General features: G+C 43.2%; 1 protein-coding gene across 5 annotated transcripts in view; it reads left to right on the top strand.

Annotated features, from left to right (window-relative positions):
- BIRC6 (baculoviral IAP repeat containing 6) overlaps positions 1 to 26,983 on the top strand; it is a 403,914-nt gene that overhangs the window by 102,136 nt on the left and 274,795 nt on the right. For 3 of the 5 annotated variants that reach the window (XM_069769115.1, XM_069769114.1, XM_069769116.1), the window contains exons 14-27: positions 3,956 to 4,087; positions 8,698 to 8,829; positions 8,946 to 9,124; positions 9,245 to 9,375; positions 10,892 to 11,053; positions 13,310 to 13,441; positions 14,958 to 15,055; positions 15,173 to 15,320; positions 15,843 to 15,976; positions 19,738 to 19,884; positions 21,909 to 22,096; positions 25,588 to 25,899; positions 26,192 to 26,291; positions 26,406 to 26,620. In XM_069769115.1, coding sequence (XP_069625216.1) covers positions 3,956 to 4,087; positions 8,698 to 8,829; positions 8,946 to 9,124; positions 9,245 to 9,375; positions 10,892 to 11,053; positions 13,310 to 13,441; positions 14,958 to 15,055; positions 15,173 to 15,320; positions 15,843 to 15,976; positions 19,738 to 19,884; positions 21,909 to 22,096; positions 25,588 to 25,899; positions 26,192 to 26,291; positions 26,406 to 26,620 — 2,210 coding nt within the window. The remainder of the gene's footprint in view (positions 1 to 3,955; positions 4,088 to 8,697; positions 8,830 to 8,945; positions 9,125 to 9,244; positions 9,376 to 10,891; positions 11,054 to 13,309; positions 13,442 to 14,957; positions 15,056 to 15,172; positions 15,321 to 15,842; positions 15,977 to 19,737; positions 19,885 to 21,908; positions 22,097 to 25,587; positions 25,900 to 26,191; positions 26,292 to 26,405; positions 26,621 to 26,983) is intronic. The other 2 variants (XM_069769117.1, XM_069769118.1) reach the window with 2 other exon arrangements.

Here is a 26,983-nt window from a genome sequence, read left to right as displayed (position 1 = left end):
TCAAACCCACGAAAGCCTGTCCATTGTTCTCGACACCTTAGCCCGTTTCGGGTGGCTGGTAAACCGGAAGAAGTCCTGCCTTATTCCTTCTCAGCGCATCATCTTTCTGGGCATGCTTTTCGACACTCGTCAGAGCAGAGTCTTCCTTCCCAAAGACAAGAGATCCACTCTTTGTCGGGACATACGCTTGCTCCAGGGTCCTCGACCTCCCTCCCTCCGTTCGGCCATGAAGGTTCTGGGGAGGATGGTAGCTACATTGGAAGCGATTCCCTTCGCCCAATTCCATTCGCGACCCCTTCATCAAGCCATTCTGTCTCAGTGGGACAGGTCGGTCTTCTCCCTGGATCGACCGATCAAACTCTCCTTTCGGGTCAGGCGGTCTCTGAACTGGTGGCTGACGTCACCTCTCATCTCCCAGGGCAGGTCCTTCCTTCCGGTTTACTGGCAGGTGGTGACAACGGACGCCAGCCTGATTGGCTGGGGTGCGGTTTTTCGCCACCTGACGGTTCAGGGCCGTTGGTCGCCGCAGGAGTCATCTCTGCCGATCAACGTCCTCGAAATTCGGGTCATCTTTCTGTCCCGCCGCCACTGGGAAAGGATCCTCAGGGGCCTTCCAGTCCGGATCCAGACGGACAACGCCACGGCTGTGGCATATGTCAACCATCAGGGGGGGACTCGGAGCTCCTTGGCCCTTGCCGAGGTATCCAAGATCCTCCTTTGGGCAGAGGCAACGGTTCCGGTGATATCCGCGGTGCATATCCCCGGCGTGGAAAACTGGGCCGCCGACTTCCTCAGCCGCGAGGGCCTCGCGGCAGGGGAATGGTCCTTGCATCCGGAGGTCTTCCATCAGATTTGTCTTCGATGGGGAACTCCGGATGTGGATCTCACGGCGTCCCAAGTCAACAGGAAGGTTCCGCAGTTCGTCTCCAGGTCCCGCGATCCTCTCGCAGTGGGCGTCGATGCTCTGGCCATTCCTTGGTCACCGTTCGAGCTGCCCTACCTGTTCCCACCCCTTCCATTACTTCCCAAACTGTTGAAGAAGATCAAAGCGGAAGGGGTGCCGGTCATCCTGATCGCCCCGGATTGGCCCAGGAGAGCTTGGTTCGCGGAGCTCGTCAACCTTCTCGCGGACGCTCCCTGGCGCCTTCCAGACAGGCCCGATCTGCTGTCCCAGGGTCCGATCTGCCACCCGAATTCTCGGTTGCTCATTTTAACGCCTATGGTTCGGGCCTGGCTCTTAGTTCCCTGAAGGGTCAGGTCTCTGCGCTTTCCATCCTCTTTCAGAAGACCTTGGCCTCTCGGCCACAGGTTAAGACCTTCTTTTAGGGGGTAGCCCACGCCGTCCCGCCGTACAGGGCCCCTGTGGAGGCATGGGACCTAAACCTGGTACTGGACGTTCTGAAGGTTTCTCCCTTTGAACCTCTTAGGGAGATTCCTCTATCAGTTTTATCATGGAAGGTAGCCTTTCTTGTGGCCATCACGTCCATTCGCCGCGTTTCCGAGCTGGTGGCCCTGTCTTGCCGTCCTCCTTTTTTGGTCATTCACCAGGACAAGGTGGTCTTCCGGCCCCCACCTTCTTTTCTTCCTAAGGTGGTTTCCACCTTCCACCTCAACGAGGACATCAACGAGGACATCGTTCTACCTTCCTTTTGTCCAGCTCCGACTCATCCTCTGGAGCGATCGTTGAACAAGCTGGACCTTGTCAGGGCTGTGAGGATCTATCTGGACAGAACGTCCACTTTCCGGAAGACGGATTCCTTTTTCGTCATTCCTGATGGCACGCGCAGAGGCCAGCCGGCTTCTAAAGCGACTATTGCTCGATGGATCAGAATGGCAATTTTGGAGGCTTACCGGGTCAAGAACAGAGTGCCCCCTCCTGGGATTAAGGCTCACTCTACCCGGGCAGTCGGCGCCTCCTGGGCGGTGCACCACAGGGCTTCCGCCCTACAGCTGTGCAAAGCGGCAACTTGGTCTTCCATCCACACGTTCGCCAAATTTTACAAGGTCCATACCTACGCATCGGCGGACGCCAGCCTAGGCAGAAGGATTCTGCAGGCGGCAGTGGTGAGTCCTCTGACCTGATGGAAGTCTGTTTTTTCCCGCCCTTGGGACTGCTTTGGGACGTCCCATGGTTCCTGTGTCCCCCAATGAGAGGCGATAAAGAAAACAGGATTTTTGGTTGCTTACCGTAAAATCTGTTTCTTGAAGCCTCCATTGGGGGACACAGCTCCCTCCCAATGTTTTTGTTATATGTTCTCTGACTGTTCTCACGTTTACAGTTCTCAAGTTTGTGGTTATGGTTTTTCAACCTTGTTCTTTCTCCTACTGCTTTCTCACTAACTGAAGAGTTTAATGCCAGTCGGTGGGGTGTACACTGCAGAGGAGGAGCTAACTTTTTTATTTGCATAGTGTCAGCCTCCTAGTGGCAGCAGCATACATCATGGTTCCTGTGTCCCCCAATAGAGGCTTCAAGAAACAGATTTTACGGTAAGCAACCAAAAATCATGTTTTTCCTTTTCTTGCTACATTTGTTCCACGTGATGACTACACGATATCCGTGCTTCCCTACAATACATGCCTAACAGGTGAGCTGGTTTTTCGATTTCTGTCCTTTCACAATGTTACCAGTGAGGGCAATCACTCACCGTGTAAAAGCACTTAATTTTGCCAAGGGAAGCCGCATTCGGGCAGATATGTTCCCATGCACTGGCTGCAGCAGCCTTAATCTACTAGTGTATATAAACCTACAGAAAAAGTACTGAAACAGACCTCAAGATATAAACAAAAATATCAAATTTTATTGAGACATATATTTAAAAGAGACCACCATTGATGGTGCACAAAAACCAGTCATAAAAGACACCATAGACCTGAGGTATGTATCATACATAATTTTCAAAGCCTCCTATATAGTCTACACCGATCGTGCCATAGTCTGTGGCGCCAATAAGGTCTGCTCTAACAGTACCCGCCGATAGTGAGACAAAAAAGATGGCATAGTAAAACAAAACAAAACAGTACCTCCCTTACCTCAGGTCTAATGGTGCCACGTCCCCTACGCGCGTTTCGGCTGCGTCCGCCTTCTTCCGGGGGAGTGGCAACATCAGATACCCGACCAATTAAATAGTGGATCCCACCCAATCAACATACGTATACTAGACGTCATGTGTCCGCCTACCATAGAGCGGCGCATGCTCCGTACCGCCGTCCCACAGCCCGAGAGTGTATAGTGTATATAGCAGCGATTCAGGTAAATGGCCATCTTTGTAATTTAATGAACAGTTCAAGCCCACCAGAACCAGAGAGGCTGTCCGTTCTGACTCCTCACTTTATCAGGAGATGTTTCTATGTGCATTAAGGCATATGGGAGTGTGTACCAAGATTCCTTTTAAAGGGAAACACAAACTGAGGGTAAAAATAAAATCTATATCCTTGTAAGAACTATAACAATACAAAATTGCACCTTTTGGTCTTCTAATATTTTCTTCGGGAACAGAAGTTTAATCATACATGCTAATTTAGACTGCTCTGTGCGCCATTGGTTTAGGACAAGAGTTTCAGTGCACCGCTCCGCCCGCTGGTCCTACATACCCCTGACTCTCACTGGTGGTGATGGGCAGCGTCGGCTTCCCCGAGCTTTCTCTGCACTGTACCGTCTCTGACTCAAGCTGGGGAGGCTAGACTTGCAAAACTAGAGGGCATAATGGTGCACTGAGCCTCTTGGCCATACTAAGTGAAAACCGGGCAGCCAATTGATTAAACTTCAGCCCCAAACGATGGAGGCAGTGACGACAACATTAAAGGTGTGATATATTGGGGCTATATCCCCACTAGGCTATGTGCTCACTTTATATTGTCTGTTTGGGCTGACCTCTTTACTTTTTAAGTTTGTGAAACTTTCAAAATATGTTGAACCTGTTGTGTGTCCTAACTCAGGAATTGTTTCCCATTTTAGAGACCCCAGTGGACAGACACATATCCTTTCCTTTGTCTGCAGCTTTCAATGTAGAAGTGCAGAGAAATGGGAGGCCTACTCTGGTGGATCTGAATGAGGACATGCAGAACATGGAAGTGGAGGATTCTCAATGTGAGTATTTAACGTAGCCTGAATTTAATAAATCATTTGCTACCTTTTGCTCATATTTCAAGTCTTGATACAGCTAATCATTTTATTACACTATTTTAAATAGTATTGTTGTTTTTAAAGTAGTTTGACCAAAGAATGTAGATATTACACTAGTGATTCCCGGAAATCGCACAACGTGATTTTGACACCCACCGTGGGTCTGGTTCTGTCCAATCCAAGTTACATAGACTCCTATTCCTGCTCTTCCCACATGAGTTGAGTGTAGTTACAATCCTTTGGAGCAGGTACCTTTCAGGGCATCACAACAAGCATTTGGGCTGTATGTCTTTTAAGGGTGCTGTCTGACAGTAAAATATTATTTTTAATTTCTGCATGCCTAAAAATAGAGGTATATTCACCTTCTTGGGATCCATTGCAGAAGATGTTTGCGCCACCTCCTTAAATGCTGTCCGACCTGTTCAGAAGTCACAGCACCACTGCAGACAGTAAATATCTGCAGCAATTGGGCGACTAAAAGAGCGCATTGTCGACTGCTTCTCTGACACGCTCTTCTCGTCACTTGATTGCTGCAGCGATCTCAAAAAAAAGTAAAGTAAATATATATAGAATGCGATTTTCTGGATATTATTTCTGATATTCTGTCACTCAATGTTAAAATTAACCTACCCTTATAACTATAGACTGTTCATGTCTTTGTCAGTGGGCACATGTGCAAAATCAGCAAGGGATCAAATACTTATTTCCCCCACTGTATGGGAATCTCTATAAAACCACCATACAATGTTTGAGGAGGCACAAAATGGTATTTCCTAAGTGACTATCACAAAATATTTGATAAAGCTTGAACAAAAAAAAATCTGAACGTCATATTCACCAATGAAGGTGTTGTCAGATACATACATTGTATGGTGCTTATATAGAGATTCCCATACAGCGAGGAAAATAAGTATTTGATCACGTGCTGATTTTGTTAGTTTGCCCACAGACAACGACATGAACAGTCTATAATTTTAAGGGTAGGTTAATTTTAACACTGAGAGAGTATCAAAAATAAAATCCAGAAAATCGCATTGTATAAATTTCTTTGCATTTTGCAGTGAGAAATAAGTATTTGATTCCTCTTTCAAACAAGACTTAATACTTGGTGGCAAAACACTTGTTGGCAAGCATAGCAGTCAGACTTTTTTTTGTAGTTGATGATGAGGTTTGCGCACATGTCAGGAGGAATTTTGGTCCACTCCTCTTTGCAGATCATCTCTTAATCATTAAGATTTTGAGGCTGTCGCTTGGCAACTCGGAGTTTCACCTCCCTCCATAAGTTTTCTATGGGATTAAAGGGAACCTGTCACCCCCAAAATCGAAGGTGAGCTAAGCCCACCAGCATCAGGGGCTTATCTACAGCATTCTGTAATGCTGTAGATAAGCCCCCGATGTATCGTGAAAGATGCATCCGGAGCCGCAGCGTGAAGACAAGAAGAGGACGTGATCCTATGAAGATGGGAGACAGCGGACCGCGACGCCCATCGGATCAGACCGCCCGCCCGCCCAGGTGAGAATAATCTAACCTCTCTTTCTCATCTTTCAGGATACATCAGGGGCTTATCTACAGCATTACAAAATGCTGTAGGTAAGCCCCTGATGCTGGTGGCCTTAGCTCACCTTCGATCTTGTGGGTGACAGGTTCTCTTAAAGATTTGGAGACTGGCTAGGCCACTCCATATCCTTAATGTGTTTCTTTTTGAGCCACTCCGTTGTTGCCTTGGCTGTATGTTTTGAGTCATTGTCTTGCTGACTATACCAGAAAACCTTGTAACTAACAGATACTGAATAAAATAACGTTTTTATTATTTAAAATACTGAACACATCCACCATACAAACAACCGTGCTTAGCTACAACATAACCCTCACACTGTAAATGCTCTACATTTCCCTGCCTATGCAGCGGAGGTTGGCACCCTAAAATTGTTCGAGATTGGCGCCCCCGCTCAACGATGGCTGTCCCTTTTTCTCCTGTCCAGCCCCTGGTAGTAATGTGATGCAGTTAGATACCAATCAAACATGACAGGGATAAATATGAAAAAGACAGTGATTGCTTTTCAATATTTATCATCTATAGCAATCAAATAGACAGTGTAAGGTAGAGTGAATAACAAACTAAATTAAAGTGCATAACATGCATAGAGTACCTCTCTATAACTGTTCCCTGCTCTGGCAGCCTACCTAACTGTGTGGAGGTTGGCACCCTACCGTACAGCGAAAACGGCGCCCCCACTCCTCGACGGCTCACCCTACCAGTGGCCCTATAGATAAACTACAATATAGTGGGAATATAACCAATTTAAACCACCACAGTTATAGGCACAAGACAGATATCAACTATACCAATAGAAAAGAGCACAGTCTGGATAAACGCTGTGCACTCCTATCATATTGTTAAAAAGATGCCAGTTAAGCTCAATGGGGTACTCATCGTTGTATGATGTTTCTGAGGATAAGTTCCTCATGCCTTGAGGCATGAGGAACTTATCCTCAGAAACATCATACAACGATGTTTGTATGGTGGATGTGTTCAGTATTTTAAATAATAAAAACTTTATTTTATTCAGTATCGGTTAGTTACAAGGTTTTCTGGTATAGTTTTCTTGATTTTGAACCTTGAATGTCCAATCCAAAAATTTTTTTGTTCATTGTCTTGCTGGAAGACCCAGCCACGACCCATTTTTAGGGTATGTGCACACGTCAGGATTGCATCAGGATTTTGTCAGGATTTTTCATCAGTATTTGTAGCCAAAGCCAGGAGTGGAACAATTAGAGGAAAAGTATAATAGAAACATATGCACCACTTCTGCATTTATCACCCACTCCTGGTTTTGGCTACAAATACTGATGAAAAATCCTGACAAAATCCTGATGCAATCCTGACGTGTGCACATACCCTAAATGTCCTGGCAGAGGGGTGGAGGATGTCACTCAGGATTTTACGGTACATGGCTCCATCCATTCTCCTATTGATGCGGTGAAGTAGTCCTGTGCCCTTAGCAGAGAAACACCCCAAAAACATAATGTTTCCACCTCCATGCTTGACAGTGGGGACGGTGTTCTTTGGGTCATAGGCAGCATTTCTCTTCCTCCAAACACGGCGAGTTGAGTTAATGCGAAAGAGATCAATTTTTGTCTCATCTGACCGCAGCACCTTTTCCCAACCACTCACAGAATCATCCAGGTGTTCATTGGCAAACTTCAGACGGGCCTGCTCCTTCTTGAACAGGGCACCTTGCGGGCAGTGCAGGATTTTAAACCTTTATGGCGTAATGTGTTACCAATGGTTTTCTTGGTGACACTGGTTCCAGCTGCCTTGAGATCATTAACAAGTTCCCCCCTTGTAGTTTTTATTCTGATCTCTCACCTTCCTCATGATCAATGATACCCCACAGGGTGAGATGTTGCATGGTGCCCCAGATCGATGTTGATTAACAGTCATTTTGTATTTCTTCCATTTTCTTACTATTGCACTAAGGCCGGGATCACACATACGCGAGATACGGCCGACTCTCGCAGGTGAAATCCCTCCTCTGGCACCGGCACTTGGGAGCGGCGCGTGCAGCTCCATGTGTTGCTGTGCCGTTGCATGCTTTGCTCCGGAGTGCCGGCGCCAGAGCTGGGATTTCACCTGCGAGACTCGGCCGTGTCTCACATATGTGTGATCCTGTCCTTACAGTTGTCTCCTTCTCACCCAGTGTCTTACTAATGGTTTTGTAGCCCATTCCGGCTTTGTGCAGGTCTATGATCTTATCCCTGACATCCTTATAAAGCTCTTTGGTCTTGCCCATGTTGTAGAGGTTAGAGTCTGACTGACTGAGTCTGTGGACAGGAGACTTTTTTAAAGGTGACTATGTAAGACAGCAGTCTTTAATGCAGGTAACGAGTTGATTAGGAGCGTCTAACTGGTCTGTATGAGCCAGAACTCAAAGGCTATGTGCACACGTTGCGGATTAGGCTTAGGAATTTCTGGTGTGGATTCTGCCTCTCCTGGCAGAAAACGCATCTGCAGATTTGTCGCGTTTTTTGCGCATTTTTGTTGCGGTTTTCCTGCGGATTTGCTTCGTTTTTTACCCCTGCGGTTTTCTATAATGGAATGGGTACAAAACCGCTGCAGATTAAAAGAAGTGACATGCTACTTCTTTTAAACTGCAGCGTTTCCACAGCGGATTTTCGGCAAAGTGTGCACAACGTTTTTTTTTTCTCATTGGTTTACATTGTACTGTAAATCAATTGCGGATCTGCAGCGTTTCTGCACCTAAAAAACGCTGCAGATCCCCAGAAAATCCGCAACGTGTGCACGTACCCTTAATGATTGGTAGGGGATCAAATACTTTTCTCACTGTGAAATGCAAATAAATGTGCATACAATGTGATTTTCTGAATTTTTTTTTTATTTTCTATCAATGTTAAAATTAACCTACCCTTAAAATTATAAACTGTTCATGTCTTTGTCAGAGGGCAAACTTACAAAATCAGCAAGGGAACATTTAGTTATTTCCTTCACTGTATGTACGTAGTAAATTTATGGTTAACGTAAATTCTTTAATTTTTGTTATTTGTCGTCCAGGCGCAAGGTTGTGCCCGTTTTTAGAAGAGCATAAAGAAGATATTTTATGTGGCCCAGTGTGGTTAGCAAGTGGCCTTGATCTGTCCGGTCATGCAGGGATGTTGACCTTGACGAGTCCTAAGCTTGTAAAAGGTAGGTCTAGTATGGTTGTAGTAGTATAAGGCTTCTACGACCTGTCTTGGCTTTACGAACCATCCATGTAGTATTTGTCATATTTTCATTAGTTTTAAAACATATTTTATGTTTAGGCATGGCCGGAGGCAAGTATCGGTCTTTTTTAATTCATGTCAAGGCTGTGAATGACAGAGGAGCTGAAGACTTGTGCAATGGTGGAACCAGGCCAGTTGTGAGGATGCCCTCTATTAAGCCCCAGAGTGTGAAGGGACACTCTCTTGCATCATTATTAGCTAAGGTTGTTCCAGGCAAGGTATGAGACCTTAACAGGTTACTCTTTTTATTATTACGATCATTTGTCTATTTTTGTTATGGAGAATATTGTTTTAATTTTGTTTCTTTTTTTTTTTTTGTTTTATTTTCCTTTCTGAAGGACAAATCTGCAACAAAAATTGATACAAGCACCTCCTCCCGTAAAGTAGATAACCTCCGAGGGTGTGACCTTCTCCAGGAAGTGTCTGTCACGATACGGCGCTTCAAGAAAACCTGTATCCCAAAAGAAAGGTGCCTTTCTAGTCTTATGTTCAAGAACCGTTAGAAACCGTGACACAGGGGAACAATTGCTCTGAGATCATTTTATTGGGTCTCTTTAAAGGATTTGTTTGGTTTTAGACTTAAATCTTTGCGTGCTTTGAAAGAAAGCTCTGCTTGGAGTATACTTTCTAATGGGGTTTCCTGGTAAGGAATACTAGTCATATATATACAATTGCCCTGTATTTCAGTAGAACGTGAATTATATTTTTTGCTGCAGGGAAAGTGTGTAGACATTGTCCACTTCCCTGCAGCTGGACTTGGGGTGATCGGATAGTTGGCATTCTAGAGACTACCTGATTTTAGGTCTATACGAGATTTTTGTATTCGTGAAGGTGGTACGGACTGCTTTTATTAAAAGAGCACTCTAAGGGCGTCCATACACATTAGATAAATTCTTACTGTGTATGGGGGAATCGGCCTACTGAGAGTCGGGGAAGATGTCGATCGGGCATGTCCAGTTTGAGACTGCTGACAGGTCTGGTGGCAGCTTTCTTACAGAGAGCACAGGAGCGCTCAGCTAAGCGAGTTCTTCGGTATATAGGAGAGGCGGCCAGTAGCCCACTATAGCGGTCTAAGACTAGATAATCCTCTTTAGTGTACATGATTATCATCATATGCTGGAAACTAAGAAACCTTTAGAAATTTTGCAGATTTTTTTTTTTAAGCATATACAGAATAGAAGCTTGTTTTAAGGTGGAAGAACTTACAGATGCACTTCTAAAAATTGTTTTTTTTTCTAATTCTGTCTATTAAATGCAATATTAGTGTTAATATACTTACTGATCGCCATCTTCCCCAGTTTCCAGCACAGCTCCAGTCCTCTTCTGTATCTCTTGACTTGAAGTCACTCGCTGCACCACGCTAATTTGTGTGTGAACAAGAAGTTACTTTCACAGTGTAAGTGTACAGATCTTCGTTCTGAGGCTCCAAAGGCTTGCAGTGAGAAAGTAGCCCTGTCCCTCACAGCAGTGCTTGTGTGAGCCGGTAAAGGGAAGGAGAGCTCTCACGTGACCTAAAAGAGAACCGGATTGCTGCTGGAAACTGGGGATGACAGCAGCCGCTAAGTATATTAATGCATCTATGCTACATTACATAGGCAGGATAATAAGGAAAAAATTATTGGAAGTGCTCTCCAGATTGACCATTCAGACCACGGCATTGTTGGACCTCTGGCCCGAGTTGTGCACTCTCCGATGCTGTAAGCAGAGGCAGCTTTACCTTTGTAGCATAAAAAGAGCGCAGGGATCAGGAGCAATAATCGGTAGAATTAAATATCTGTCCTTTCTTGAGAATGGAGAGTGTTTAATAACCAGTAAATTAGAAAGTTGCTTGTGTTTTCCAGTTGGTGAGTTGGAGCTGTGGATAGATCAAGAACATGGGTTGTGTGATCCAGGAGACTTTGTAGCTTATGATGTTACCATGGCAGGAATTTACTTTTTATCCAAAAAAATGACCTGTAAACATTGTTTAATATTTTCTGATTCAGGGTCCAGCGTTGTGCCATGCTGCAGTTCTCAGACTTTCACGAGAAGCTTCTGAACACACTATGTAAAAAGACATCGGATGGGTTGGCTACCGAGCACGCACAGAGTTTGGTCCTGGACATTCTTTGTTGGCTGGCTGGTGTACATTCTAATGGACCGGGCAGGTGAAGTGAAATGTTTGGCCCATCCGTATCTATAATTCAAATTGTACCTTTTATTCTTTAAAATCTTCACTTTCTACTCTGAACCAGAGAAGACATCACTGTGTATAGTCCAAAGCGCATAGTCAGCTTTATTGTATTATTAAAACTCCCAATTGTTATATTTTTTTTGTAGGTAAGGCATCTCAAAGCAACCAAAAATCCTAAATTAGTTATTTTCTGAGGCCCTTCCAACAGAAGGTAGCTTTCTCAAGATGGAGGCTGATCTATGATTGTTATAGAGAACAATATATGACCTGGGACATATATGACCTATTAATATGGGTGTATAGGTAATAGAAAACTTAAACTCATATTAGTGGTCTTGTTGTTGAGAAATGTCATATTCTTTCTGTATGCTAATGATTTCTTCCTGGCTTCGGGGCGTACGACCTCCAGCGTGCGCGCCTATAAGGTGCCCTCCCCATTTCCTCCCTCATAGTCATTGCTATGTTCAGATGGTTCCTAGCGAGGACTATTGCAAGGAGGAAGTGGGGAGAGCACCTTATTGTTGTGCATGCCGTAGGTCACAGTGACTCGCCTGCTCAGAAGATCCCTGAATGCGGTGCCTATAGAAGGGAGGATGAGGTATGTATTTCTGAGGGAGTGCAGAGCGCAGGCATGGGATTCAGGGGCCATGATGGATACTGATAGAAGTAGGAGGTAAGTATTACAATGAAGACAGGTTGCAGGGATTTCTTCTAGGCACCGCGCACCCCGGAGCCTGTAAGAAATTAGCATAAGTAAAGAATATAAGATTTCTCAACAACAAGACCACTAATAGGAGGCATACAGGTAGAACTAGTGTAACATTTCAATTACCTGTTGTAGTGCAGAGGTAGCACCCTTTGCAGTGACGAGTCAGTGACCCAGCAAAGTTCAAAGCAAAACGTCTCTTTAATGTTCAACTCAAAAAAAAACCAAAAAAAAACCCCACAGCACATAATATCCTCTGGATCACAGCCGGGAAACGGAACAGTCCACCTCCGGATCTCAGCCGGGAACAAGACAGTACACCCCCGATTTTGCAGCCGGGCACATATCCTCTGGACTACAGTCACTAAGCACACCAGTCCACCTCTGACCGGTTGCCGTGGGCAACTGCACCACCGTGTCAATGTGCTATTCACAGCTTTACACATTACACAAAATCCTTGAGTTTACAGTCACTAAACACGCTAGTTCTCCTCTTGAGACTAGTTGCCTTGGGCGACTGCACCACTGGTTTAATGTCTCATTACCCATAGCAGTACACTGTACACGATATCCGCTGGACCACAGCTGGGAACCATATCCTCCAATTTAGTCACTAAACACGCCAGTCCTCCTCCGGGCACAGGACAGTCTACCTCCGCATCGCCGCCAGGCACCAAACAGTCCACCTCCGAGACCTGTGGGTGCCAGGTGTCTTAGTTTCCCTGGCTGTTTGGCTCCGCTGGCTTGTGTTGCCTCGCACAGATGGAGCTCTGCAGAGCCGACTGCTCTGTACTCCTCCAAACACCAGAATGACATTGACTGACCCTGACACAGCCAAACCCTATAAGGCAGGGTTTTTAACTAGCAACTTGTGGCCTTCAGCCACATGGAAATCCCGGACTGGAAATGAAATGGACTACACCACTACCATACTGTAGTCTGTTTCAAACACAAAAACCCAGAGCAGGTTTTCCCTAAATCTGCCTTGGACAGCCAACATGTTCAAGACCTATACTCACTTTAGTCTGCATTGCAACCACAGCTACGCCTGTGACTGCCATGCATTCTCATGGCCTCAATATGCCTCTGTGCACATCCTGGGGGGAACATACAGTGACCCCCACATGTAACACCATTCACTGCCTCACACTGTATGCCCATATTGATAGGTCATATACATCCTGGGGGGGGGGGGGGGGATGTGACCGGATTCCTTTAAAGGGATGATGAAGCACTGACTCTGCCTAAATAGTGCAGGCACCTGTAGCACACACACAGACAAAATCATCTACACACGTCGGTCACTTACTAATGTGTTGATTTATACAGACTTTGTTATTACGCTGTATGGACCTTATTATTTGCTTATTTCATAAGTTTTGGGGGTGTTTTTGCTGTGCTCATTATGAACTTTTAACCTTTCACAGTGAGTAATCTTCTTACATGTGAAGTTAAGGAAGTGACATAACGTTTCTCCAGTTCCCAGGTATCCTTTTTAGTAACCAGTTCCTTTTCTTATTCTAGCTTACGGGAAGGAAAAGAGAGCTTGTTGAATAAAACAAGAAGATGTCTTTCTGATATTGTGCGCACATGTTTTTTTGAAGCCGGAAGAAGTATTGCTCATAAATGTGCTCGTTTTTTAGCTCTCTGCATAAGGTTTGTAAATTCAGACATTTCTCAGTGAAAATGTGTAATGTAGAAAAATGATTATAGAGTAATTGTCTAACTGGAAGTCAGAGGTAACGCAAGCTCTCAATGAAAGTCCGTGAGAGCTTTGTTCTGTCCTTGTTCTGGCTCTCATAGACTTACATTGAATTATGATTTCTGGAGCGATCCGGCAGGTCACAACCTGCAGAAAACGACACAAGCGGCGCTTAAAACAGGGGAAGATGGCAATTAATAAGTGTGATGCCCTTAGATTAGTGGCACCACTCGATTGATGAAATTAAAAACAAATGCTTGTGTTGCTTAAAAATGTATATCTAAATACTTTTGTAAGTTCTATATATTAATATGTAATAACTGTGATAAAGGGAACTTGTCAGAAGAACATACCCTCCAACCCAGCAGCATTCTCCTATGTATGAGTAAATTCCCTGCCTAACCAGCTCTGTATAACGTTATACAGTGAAAACAAAGTATAAAATAGCATTTCTGATGTCCCCTTTACATATGCTAAACAGGGCTTTGAGTAGTCGATGGGGCGTTGGTTTTCCAGGGCTAGTTGACCCACTTGGCATGTAATCATGCATCTGTGGTCATGATAACATAATAACAGCTGATGGAAATCTCGCACGCTGCTCGTTTCAGCAGCATCTCTGAAACGACGGCTTCAGGGGCGCACTCCGTATGACCATAAGTTCAGAAGATGGCTTGGAGGATCTGTCAAGTTTCCTTTAAGTTATTAAAAGCTGTGTGGTAATTTTTAAAGGGTTATTCTCATCTTAAAAGATCACTTTAATTGGAAACAACCTGTGACAGGAAGCAGCTTTCCAAATCACTATTAAAAATGTTTAACTAATTCACATAAAAATAATAATTTTTTCAGGGTATTATTTTAGTTTACTGTTCATTGCCTGAGCACTGATCACTTCCGTGATTTAGCCTCAGTAACCCAACATCTGCAGTGTTTGTATGCTTTTTTTTACATCTAGAAAGCACTGCCCTGAAGCTGTCTGGGATCACTGTGCCTTCCCAATTCTGGCCAGCTTCAGGGTCTCTGTTCTTCTGATGATACAGAGGCTAAGCTACTTCATGTAGCCACATCAGGATTGTCAGAGTCCAGCCCAATAGCATGACCATTCTGCTGCTCCGAACTGCCATTCAATATTAATCAAGGAGCACAGCGGCTCCTGAAATAAGAAGACAGGAATAACCCCTTTAAACAGACAAGCTCACTTCTCACCAATATTCCTTTCTCAGTCTTAATGGAGTGCCCCTTTAAATTTCCATAATATCAGACAAATATAATTCATACAAATGATAACGTAAGATTCATCTATGGCATTACTGGAAAGTTGTGAAGCCTGGGTTCAGAGGGTCATACACACGAACAGTATGTAGCACAGTTGTAACTCCAAGGAATTCCCAATGTGAACTTTGTAGTCTGTCTAGCTGAAATCTGTTCCAATCATTTATATACAGATTTACCCTTTTTTTCCTTTCTATGAAGCAATGGAAAGTGTGATCCGAATCAGCAAGGTTTTGGCTTCGTTCTTCTGAAAGCGTTGTTGGAAAACATAACTTACCTTCCCTCTGCAGCCACTGGAGGTATGTATATTATTTTATTATATTATCACTGGAGGTATGTGCAGTATTTCTGGGAATGTGCCAGATAGCTGTAGTCTTCCATCTTCAGTCTGATCTTCTATCTTTCTCTACTTTTAGGAGCAGTCTACTGGTACTTTGTCTTGTTAAATTATGTTAAAGATGAAGACCTGGCCGGATGTAGCACGGCCTGTGCATCACTGCTTACAGCGGTGTCCAGACAGCTGCAGGATCGCCTTACACCTATGGAGGCGCTACTCCAAACTAGGTAGTAAGCTTTAAATAAGTGTTTTTTTTTCTCCATAAGCTAATTATTCATTATTGTTGGTTGCTACCATTCTCTGATTAGTTCAGTTTAATTTATTCAATCAGATCAATATTAAATATCAGTTCTTAATTTTTTTTACTTACTCCATGATTTCATTGTGAAGCAGTAACTTTTTTTGTCTGAACATTTAGTGTTTTTTACCGCTTGGCCAGGGAATTATGTGGCAAATACTTTTTTTTTTCCGGTTGTGACAGATCATGACTTTTTGCCTGAGTAATATATGGTGGTTTATGCCAGTGGAGTAACATTTTTGGCAGTGCACCTAGCAGTTAAAGGCACATGTTTCTTAATGAAATTGGCATGTCTTACTGCAGAGCACAGTTCCTCACTACTGGTGTGAGAATGCCAATCTTGCTGGATCATGCCCTATATGTTTGCCACGTGCTGCAGCAGAATCGCCCGTGCATTGGACCTCTCCCTAATGTCAATCTATGAGACTTGCATCCTACTTTTCTCTTCTAGGTATGGACTGTATAGCTCTCCTTTTGATCCAGTGCTCTTTGATTTGGAAGTCAGCGGCTCCTCGTGTAAAAACATATACAATAGTAGCTCGGGAATACAGTCAGATGAAATTGACCTTTCAGATGTGCTTTTAGGTAAGTAATGCAGTGACATACATAGAATATAACCACACATCACACCTACAGTACCTCTACATCTTGTGCTTATGTTCACAAATACTTCCATCGATCAGCTGTTCCCTGTGCCGGCAGAGGCCGGTTGTGATCAGTGAGAGTTGCACAGCTTTTCAGTTGTATGGCCGTAGCGGGGTACTGCAGATCCACTCCGATTCATCTGAATAGGGGTATCTGTGCTGTTCCTGGCCACAACCACTATATAGTATACAGAGTAATGCTGTGCAATTTAACTGGTCTGGACACTGAGTGATACTCATGACCTAAAGATAGTTTATCATTATGAAAACACATGATATATGAAGGGTCTTTTTTGTTTGTACAATATGGGAAAACCATTTAAAAGGGTTCTTCCACCATTACATAACTTCACACACACTATTTAAATAATAAAATATGGAGGATCTTTGCAACTTCTGTGCTAATAAGAAAATCATCCAATAAAGAGTCCTGACCTGTTCTACATAATATGGCGCCCCGTGATGTTGAAAATGTATAGCAATGTTTTCAGGTTCACTATGCGCTGAGTGGTCACACGTGCTCGGTACTTCCATAGGGTTGTATGGTGTACTGCAAGGCAGCCAATAGAAATGTCGTTCGGCCTTAATTTCCATTTCTATAGATGGACCTTCACATGGCTATACATTTTGTTCACCATGATTCGCCATACTATGTAACAAAACCTGATCGCTCTGCACTGGATTTATATGGCAAATAATAGATACTGGATATGATGTGTAATGCGGGGCCAAACTGTTTAAGAACAGCCTTGTCTAATGAGTTATCATTGATTTAATGTTCTGATAACTGACGGGCTAGCCTTTACTTGTCTATATGGGAGCACATTTATGTGAATGCTGGTTTTTGTCCTATGAGCATCATTCATGTTTAAAAACTTGCAAAAAATAAAAACAAGTTTCATGGTTCCCAAGAGCAACCAGATTCCACATTTAGAGCAAGTTAAAAAAATTATTTGATTGGTTAACATGGTCCACCCTATGATTCTGGGTCGATAGAAACTGGACTCATGAGCTACTTAATTCTATAGCTGGACTCCTCAAAAGCTCATAGTAATATCTGAATTATAGAGCTATTCAGACATACTGTGTCAAAGTAAATACACCAGACTCATTGGGTCTAGGAAATCTTTTAAAGTACGGTATGTAGGTTGTGAAGTCAGGTGACAGATCTACTTTAAACTCTTAGTTAAAATGGTCATGCCTGTACAGCTACCGTGGTGTACACATACGTGGAGGGGCTCAGAAGCTAAGCCTGCTCCGCACATGGCAGATGCTGGATACGTTGTGCAGGTTGCATTTACCTGTAACAGCAGCAACCAGAGCTACCTTCGATCACTGCTGTTTTACCATTTATATGAAACTGCCTGTGACTGACATAAATGGAGCGATCGCTGGTTTTACATGCTCAACGGCCCCAATCAGACCTGCTTTAAATCCCCAATGTCTACCATCTTGATACTCCTGTAAAGCCAACCCAATATACAAATTCGAATCACGCCCCCTCTTTTCCTAATTTTAAAAATCCATGTCCGTCTTTGTAGGCATGCATATAAGCGCGGTCAGCCACAGTTTTGTGCACCTCTGAAAAGTGAACCGCTGAACAGATGCCAGACGGAGTCCAGAGTAACTGCTGCCTCATTATAGTGAATGGTTCCCTTGGGGGTTTCATCTGAATCACATCATTTGGAGATTTAAATGAAAACCCTGATGTAAGTTGCTCAGCGTAGAGCACAGGATAAATTATGATCCTAAACATTGTAAAAGCTTCAACTAAATCCACTAACAAAGCAAGTCCCCACTCGGGTCCGTCATCTGTCAGTGGAAATATAGGGAGCTTCCACGTTACTGGTAGCAGAAATGCTGTGGAAAAGTGAAATGGCTTTGTCCCCAAAAGAGATCCAGCGAATTCTGTACTCCCAAATCCAAATGCCCCCCTCCCTTTTGAGCCCCACAGTGTGCCTAAGCCACTTTTAGTGATCTCATGTTTGGTATTTCTGTAGCGATTAGAGCCCGCTTAATTTTTGAGTGCATGTATCGAGAAGCATGAGTTGGGCACAATGTCTGGGTACTACAATATACTGGGCACTACACTTGGCCGATTTGCAATTTTCACTCGGCAATGTTTACTGCTGCCTGTGGAGTAAAATCATCATTACACCTGTAGATAAATTCACAGAGGGGTATCATTTCCAAAATGGGGTCACTAGAACACATGGCATTTTCAGTCTATTTCAGCCAAAATTGTGCTCCAGAATTCAATTTTGCTCATTCCCTTCTGAGCCATGCTGTGAGGCCTAAGCAGCAGTTATCCACTGCATATGGGGTGTCGATGTACTCAGGAGAAATTGCACAACAAATTGTATTGTGCATTACCCTTGTGAAAATGAAAAATTTGGGGTTAAAGCAATGTTTTGCAGGAAATTTTTTTTTCTTAAATCTTCACTGTTCAACGTTATAAAATTCGAAAATGCACCTGTGAGTTCAAGGTGCTCACCACATCTCTAGATAAGATCCTTGATGGGTGTAGTTTGCAACATGGGGTCACTTGTCGGGGGGCGTCCAATGTTTAGTTACATCAGGGGCTCTGCAAACGCGAAATGGCGCTCCTTTCCTTTCGAAGCCCTGTTGTGCGCCCAAACAGTAGTTTTCCCTCACATATGTGGTATCGATGTACTCGGGGGGGAAATTGCACAACAAATTGTATTTTCCATTTTCTCCTGTTTCTCTTGTGAAAATGAAAATATTTGGGGCTAATGCAACATTTTTGTGGGAAAAATTGCAATATTTTCATTTTTGTCAAATTATCAATATTTATAAATAAATGCAAATCGTATAGATCAAAATCTATGTCTAACATGAAGTACAATATGTCATGAAAAAAGTCTTCAAATCAATAGAATCCATTAAAGCGTTCCTGAGTTACTACATAAAGTGACACTGGTCAGAATTGCAGAATTGTTAAATTTGGCCTGGTCATGAAGGAAAAAACAGGCTTGGGGTGAAACGGTTTAAAAAAAATAAATAAAATAAAGAAATAAAACCCTCCAGCTTTCCTTGAAAAAAATTATGCCCTAACATAACTTCTCTCCCCCCCCAGCATTAGAGTTAGGAGTCTGAGAAATAATAAAGAAACATTTTTTTATTTTTCTGAACTTTTTCAAGCTCTAAAATATTAGTACTGACCTAAAAAAAGTGTAATATTTACCTTTCGCTACAAGCACCCTAAATGAAACCCCCCCCCAAACCATGGCAGAATTGCAGTGTTTTATTTTTTTTACCATTTTATCCCCTTTTGGATTTTTTTTCCTGTTTTTTCAGTACAAAGTATTGTAAAATGATAAATGTAATTCAAAATTACAATCTCTGGAAAAAAACAAAAAACAAAAAACATTTTAATCTTTGCTGAAAAAATAGGGCTCTTGAAAGAAACAAAAAAATGCCTACGAAGGGCTAAAATTCTCCTGCCAGCTATAAATTTTTAGCTGTACAAATTCTGAAGGCATATCTGGGGAATTGCACGTTAATGACTAATTGTTAGCCATAGACTCCACCATCTTTATCATTTTCAAGCAGTACCAAAGTAAATCTTGTGATAATGCACAATTAACGGTGCGAACGCCTAATTCTGCAGGCATAGTGGGGAAGTGGTGTTTTCTTTATTTGACATCATGACGTCTGTATTCCCGTGCATTGTCCCGACAGGCAGTGGGAAGGTGAACAGCAGCACAGCGGCGGAGGGCAGCTTCACGTCTCTCACCGGCCTCTTGGAAGTTGAACCATTGCACTTTACTTGCGTTTCCACAAGTGACGGAACCAGAATTGAGAGGGATGATGCAAGTACGTTTACTGGTACATATACATTTTATTTCTTCTTTCTTAAATGTTTAACATCATGGCAATGTTATCTCATGATATTGTATTGACACTGTATCCAGCACCATGTTTTTTTTTTTGTATGATCTGCTTTAAAGGAGTTTTCCAGTAAAAACAAGTTATTACCTGTCCACAGGGCAAGTGACAACTTGCTGATTGGTGGGTATAACGCAACTGGCATCTGTACCAATTTTTTTTTCTGATGGAGAACTTTTCTCCCTGTTACAATATGGCATGCCCAACCACCACTTAATTCGTTCTTTGTGGGGCTGCTAGAAAAAGATGAGTGCAACATCTGGCAGCTTTATAGGGAATGAATGCAGTGGCGTCACACATGTTCACTGCCGATCCATTTTAGCGGTAAAAGTTCCTTGATCTCTCTATCGGTGCAGTCCTAGCAGTTGGACCCCCGCAGATCAATTACTTACCTATCCTGCTATAACTTGTTTTCATTGGACAACCCCTTTAATGACCTAAGCAATTTGTAGTGCTTTTCTCTGCTCAGATCCCAGCGCACACCTTGTCTTCCCATAAGGGAGCAATATGCTCCTGACATTGCACCATGTGGAGCCGTTTATCGCTTATCTTGGCAACATTTTTGGCATTCATTTTCAAATCTTCTCTTTTTAAAAATTAAAGCTGAATTTTTGCCACAATTTTTTGGATTAATTATTGCTGTTGCTGATATTTTTAGTTGACATAATATTTGTGTATGGGATCCACCGCTTTCTACCAGCAGAATCAAATTTCATTGGGTTTGTGTAGATACAAAAGACATAAAATATAAAGGAAGACCTGCTGAATGGGAACATTTAAAAGGGGGTTTGAGTTAAATGGGCTGAGAAGAAAAGTCTCCAGTCAGTCTGTGTGACTTCTGATTGCTGAATCCTGGCGGTGTGCGATGCACACTGTCATACATCCCCCTGTATTCCCCGATTTGTGTGTGGTCACACCACTGCAAGTATGCAGGGTACATCCCAACTAGAGTCTCCTCCTTTTCTCTCCATGGTCTATCACATGCATTTGGTCACGTGATCGCCCACTGAACGGGGACTGTCACAATTCTGCTGACTTTTCATCGAAGGCTGGTGTCACATTTCCACTGCAATGTGAGAAACTCGCACAGTATCTCGCCTCAATATCCGGCACTGACACCGGCACTTGGCCTGGAGCGTTCAGCTGCACAGAAATGCATGTAGCCGCACGCTCCGGTCCTGAGTGCCGGCGGCAGTGCCGGGTATTGAGGCGAGATGCTGTGCGAGTTTCTTGCATAGCAGTTGCAATGTCACACCGGCCTTAGACTAGAAAGCTCCTTTAGTTAAAAACCTGCACTCGTGCAACAGCACAGCTACATTAAGTAAATCATAGTCCCACATTACATCCCCACTATTCCAGATCCTCAGCCTTGAACCTTCTTCCTTGGCTGCACCCGTCATATCCCATTTACCCAGATGAACGCTGCAGCCAGTTACTCGAGTCTGTGGTGTTTTTTTTTTTTTTTGACTGCTGAATGATTGGCTGCAGTGGTCATGTGTTGTTCTATATGGGAAATCACCAGTGCAGCAGGTAAATTGAAGCCAGAGGAAGATCAGGGAATGGAGGTGAAGTGTATGCATCTGTTTATTTTACCTTTATGACTGACTGTACTCGGCTTTTTGGTTCACTTGGAAAACCCCTTACAATGTGATTTCCCTCATCAGTACATCCTCGGTTCCTTGGTCAGCATTTTGCCCCTGACTGCACTCATACTGTATATCTTTGTGCATAGCAGGTCGAGGAATGAGGACTGTGCTGTTTCCACCCTTTCTATAGGAAGATTTACATGTAGCACCCTTGTTGCTGAGTGGGGTGTGCAGATTAATGCACATTCTGAAGGAAATTTCCAGTGAATCAAAGCTATTTCATAATAACAGCTAATCTGCATAAAGCAAAGCGACTTGCGATTTCTGCACCCGTTCCCTTCATTTACACGCTTCTTTTTGTCTTTCGCCCTATGCCAGTGAGCACGTTTGGCGTGACCCCCGCAGTGGGCGGCTTGTCTGCTGGCACAGTAGGAGAAGCTTCCACCGCTCTGAGCTCTGCCGCTCAGGTCGCTCTGCAGTCGCTCTCTCACGCCATGGCCTCCGCCGAACAGCAGCTCCAGGTACTGCAAGAGAAACAACAGCAGCTTCTGAAGCTTCAGCAACAGGTGGGAGGACGTTTCCCCACGTTCACTTTGAGCACCACATGCTGAGAACCTTGTTCGAAATGCCATAAAATGTCTTTATGTGAAATGTCTTCCGGAGGTTTCCATTTCACAAACTACCAAAAGAGTATTAAAAATGAAGCTCTAAAACGGTGTGAACTTGGTGAGCAATGGTGTGTGGGGTTCCTTCATCTCATCTGCTCACTCCGATTTACTGGAGATCTCTGAAATCCTGCGCACAGCCGAGACACTGTTTTAGACCTCTAGTGCGGTGTACACCAGAACAGCACGACTCTCACCACAGGGGTAGAAAATGAGTGTCATAATTGTAGCGGTCAGATCATTTCAGGCTGCTTCTCCTGCGTTCCCGGTTGGTCTGTTTACTTCCTGCAGTGGCCGTGTGCTGTTAGACACTAATTACTTGTCTCAGAGGTGCACCGCTGTGGCCAGTGATTGACTGCAGCAGTCATGTGATAAAGAGCAGTTCAGGGAAGTAAACAGAGACCGGTGGGAAGGACAGAAGCTGCAGCCATTGAGTCTTTACAGGTAAGTTACATTATGATTTATATATATCTGTGTATGAATAGATATTTAAGTTTAGATGTGTATATTTAGAAATGTGTGTATAGATCTTTTGCCTAATGACTTGGGGTGGTTTCCAGCCTTATAATGTTGATGATCTAACCACAGAGTACCGTAGTTCATTCTCATCAGATAGGTTGAGGTCCGCTCCTACACCTGGCACCCTGACCGATCAGCTGCTATCTTCTCCACCGAGAATTACAGTTCTGCTCCCACATGATAGTACGGTGCTGGATTTCAGACCTGGGCTGATCTAATGTTGATGACCTAAGACTGGAAAGAAATCTTTAAGCTTTTGAGCAATACTGGAGAACGTCACTTGACGTAAAGTATTACAAAGTCTAAATACACATTTTGTTAGTGCAGTGCTCTTAATGTATATGCCAGGAGGAACCCTCATATTCATTCATGTTTCTGTAGGCCCGCATTCAACAGACAGGGGAAAATGAGTGTCCTTTTGGCCTCCCTCTGCCCATTATGCTCCTTCATGCAAATCTTTCTGGGTGCTAGGTGCTGTATGGCATCGCATGAGATACACGTGTAGCTTTACCATCTTATCCTGGTAGTGGATGGAGAATAGCACCTCAAGTCCTATAATGCTAAGGCTGATGTCACACTGTTTAGCTTTTTCGGAGATCCAGATGGAATCCGAGATGCAGCCAGTGAGAGCAATAAAGCAAAAGGATGAAAATTGCCCCCACTAGTGCGGTTGACTAGGGAGTCTTGAATGTGGAGGCAAAGCTTAATGTGAAAAACCTCCTAAGACGCATAATATTGTGGCTGACATCACAGATGAGGAATAGTCTTTTATATTAAATATTGCATTAATCTTGCACTTTCTTGGTATTTGAAAAAACTTAAGTGCAAACTAAGCTTCCTTTAGTTTTTTTTTTACATTTGCTACTAAGGCCATTTAAATATTTTAGCTCTTTTAGGAAGCATCTCTGTTGCATGACATATTTGTTGTTTTTTTTGAAGCAAATTTAAAGGAGGTTGACCACCTCTTTTATATTGAAAAGCAGCCAAGCATGGTGTTAAAGTAAAAAACAAATACAGACTACTCCAATAGTGACCCCCTTTGTCCCATCCCTACTGGTGCCAGAGTCCACAGCCAGTTTTCTTGCGGCCTCGTCTGGCGGAGAATGACCAGTTACTGCTGCTAGTTTCATGTACCTTAGGTATGTGGCAGGAAGCAGATTTTAGCAGTAGTCTGCAGATTCCTGTATATACATCTCTGAAGTGAGTTATGTGCCTTATGGCAACTAAAATGTGTCTGAGCCCTGATGATAAAAAATGTATCGCCTGTCACCAGGAATATAGTGGCGCTCAGACATTGTCACTTACTGGCTTGTTGCTACAATTTTTATAAAATTGCTCTTTTATTGGCAGTTCTCCTAATTATGAGCGCTGTATAACCCCCTCCTATGCCATTGACTATATACTGTAGGGTATACAGAAAGCTGTATAGTATCAGGAAAGCAGGTTTCCTAGGAGCGCTCACTCCTGATTATTGCCATTGTCCGTGCGCCTTTGAGGGCTGTTTACACAGACTGGCGTATCGTATAATGCCACCAATCGCCTACTTGTTTGCTGATCGGCAGTCATTTAATAGCCTGTCTACCAAGACAGATGGCACTTTAGATGTGTACTGCTGGTCATTCATAGATCGTCCTGTCCACACAGGCTGCCATTGCTCTTTGCAGCGCAGTTAACACAGGATTATACACTGCTGAAAACAATGATCTTTTCTGCCACATAAAATCTAATTTCACCTAACAATTGAGCATTTGATCGTTCATTGGTTGATAATCTTTCCTAGAAATACTCGCTCATGGTAATCTTGAACATGGACCCTAAAGCCCTACATACTTGACCTAATAGTCATTTGGCCATCGGCTTTCTCGCCTAGCTCTTCCACACACAGTAGTGCTTGCTTGGCTTGGGCATAAAAGGTCTGTTATCGGACATGTTTGCCCCTTAACGCCCATACACAGCACACTGTTGGCCGAACAGCTGAACCTAAAAATGCTGTGTCTGGCATTTTGGTAGGTCAGGTTTCCTAATGATCTGACGTGTTTATCTGCTTGTGGCCGGTCATAGTCCTCTTTGTGTGGTCATCCTGAGGTTTTATATACTCTATCACACCCCCTATTGATGAAATGACCCAGCCTACAGAGCTGAGTGGAGAGGCATGAGCGAGGGTCAGTCTGAGTCTCATACTCTGCACCCAAAATCAATTGAGTTTAGTTTCAAGCCATCTTATTTCTAGTGCTAGAATATTTCTCGCCCAAATATCATCCAAGGTGTCCTTTACACCAGAGTTTGGAGCGGTGGATTGCATTGACATCTTATGAACGGACTAGCCTGTCTGTTTCCTTCTGTACACTTTTCCTTATATTTTTTTCTGAGGCTGGAAATTGTGATTGTTCCCCCCTGCCTACTGTTAAGTTGATAGATTCCATCACTCTGCAGTGTGGTATGTTGGCTGCTAGATGTCAGTAATGCTTTTGTGGTATATTTCTTTCCAAAAACATAGATCATGATTGCAAAAATATTAAATATTATGTCAATGTTGTACAGTATATGTCTGGTTTTACATGTAGAAACTGGTACGTTGTTAGCTGGAAATGGTACCAAAAATGGGGGTTTCATCCATTTATTGAAGAGCTATATAGAAATAGAATGGCAAAGGCAAACTAAGTATGGGTGCTTGTACTGTCCAGGCTGATGTCCACTATGGATGAGTACAATGTATGTTTCCAGTATTATCTCCCTTTTAACACCAGTTATATGGTGCATGTCAGTATAACATTGTCTGAAAAACTATTTGAGCAGTGATTTAGCAGAAAAAAAAGTTTAAGTGCAGAGTAATTGTTTGCTGAAGTTGTAATATTCTGCTTTATTCTTTCCAGAAGGCAAAGCTGGAAGCCAAACTCCATCAGACCACAGCGGCCGCTGCCGCAGCTGCCTCCGCAGTGGGCCCAGTCCACAACTCTGTGCCTTCCAACCCTGTGGCTGCACCAGGGTTTTTCATCCATCCATCTGATGTCATTCCTCCCACCCCAAAAACGACTCCACTCTTTATGACCCCACCGCTTACACCACCTAACGAGGCTGTCAATGCCATCCATGCAGAACTTGCCCAGCTGTTCCCTGGCACGGTCATGGATTCTCCTCCTGCCATCCTTTCTGGACATGGCAAAAATGCTAGCAAATCTAGAGGGGTAAATAATTGTTTTAACTGCTCAATTAACCGACTGTTTTTCGCTGAGAAGTATTACTCATTGCAGATTCCAGTGACGATACAAGACAAAATCTTGTGGACAGGAGATCTATGCTGTCTGTGAGGAAGGTTGTGCCAGTAAGCGGGCACTTCACAAAGATCACACAGATTTTTGTACCGAAGGGATCCTGTCCAGATTTATTGCTGCCCCTGATTTACACAGCATGAATCTCCTCACAGGTTCCATTTATACTTTTTAGTGTTTTCTAATTTTTCAACATATTCTGTTTTAGACTCAACTAGGCTCGGGTCTGGCACTAGCGATCTCTCATGCTTCTCATTTCCTACAGCCACCTCCTCATCAGTCCATTATTATCGAGAGAATGCATTCTGGTAAGAAGATTTTGTTTAAAAAAAAAAGTTATATTTTTAAATAGGTGCTCTGTTTGATGAAAAAATAGGATGTGTTGCAATAAAATTTGTTTTAATATGATTTTGTGTCCTCAGGGGCTAGAAGATTTGTGACTCTAGACTTTGGCAGACCTGTGCTCCTCACGGATATTCTTATTCCCACCTGTGGTGATCTGGCCTCCTTATCAATTGACATTTGGAGTTTGGGCGAAGAAGTTGATGGTAGAAGATTAGTCGTTGCAACGGACATCAGCACCCATTCACTCATTTTACATGACTTGTTACCACCACCGGTTTGCAGATTTATGAAGGTAAATATAAAGCCTTACTGTCTTATCTCTAGATTTAATGCAGTGTTCACAAAATTTGTGGAAGTCCTCGGTTTAGTGTATGTGCTGGGAAAATCTCCTGACAAATGATAAATGTAGACTGATGAATGCCACCATCACCTGTGGTGAAATGTGTGTGTGTGTGTGTATATGTATGTATGTGTATATGTATAAATATATGTGTGCGTGTGCATATATATATATATATATATATATATATATATATATATATATATATATATATATATATATATATATATATATATATATATATATATATATAGTAATGACATATGTCTAGGGTTATGTGTGACTAGTGATAATGTAACATCTGTCCTGAAGGCA

The sequence above is a fragment of the Ranitomeya imitator genome, chromosome 5 (genome assembly GCF_032444005.1).
Source record: "Ranitomeya imitator isolate aRanImi1 chromosome 5, aRanImi1.pri, whole genome shotgun sequence".
NCBI classification, from domain to species: Eukaryota; Metazoa; Chordata; class Amphibia; order Anura; family Dendrobatidae; genus Ranitomeya; species Ranitomeya imitator.
This window is presented reverse-complemented; position numbering and strand designations above follow the sequence as displayed.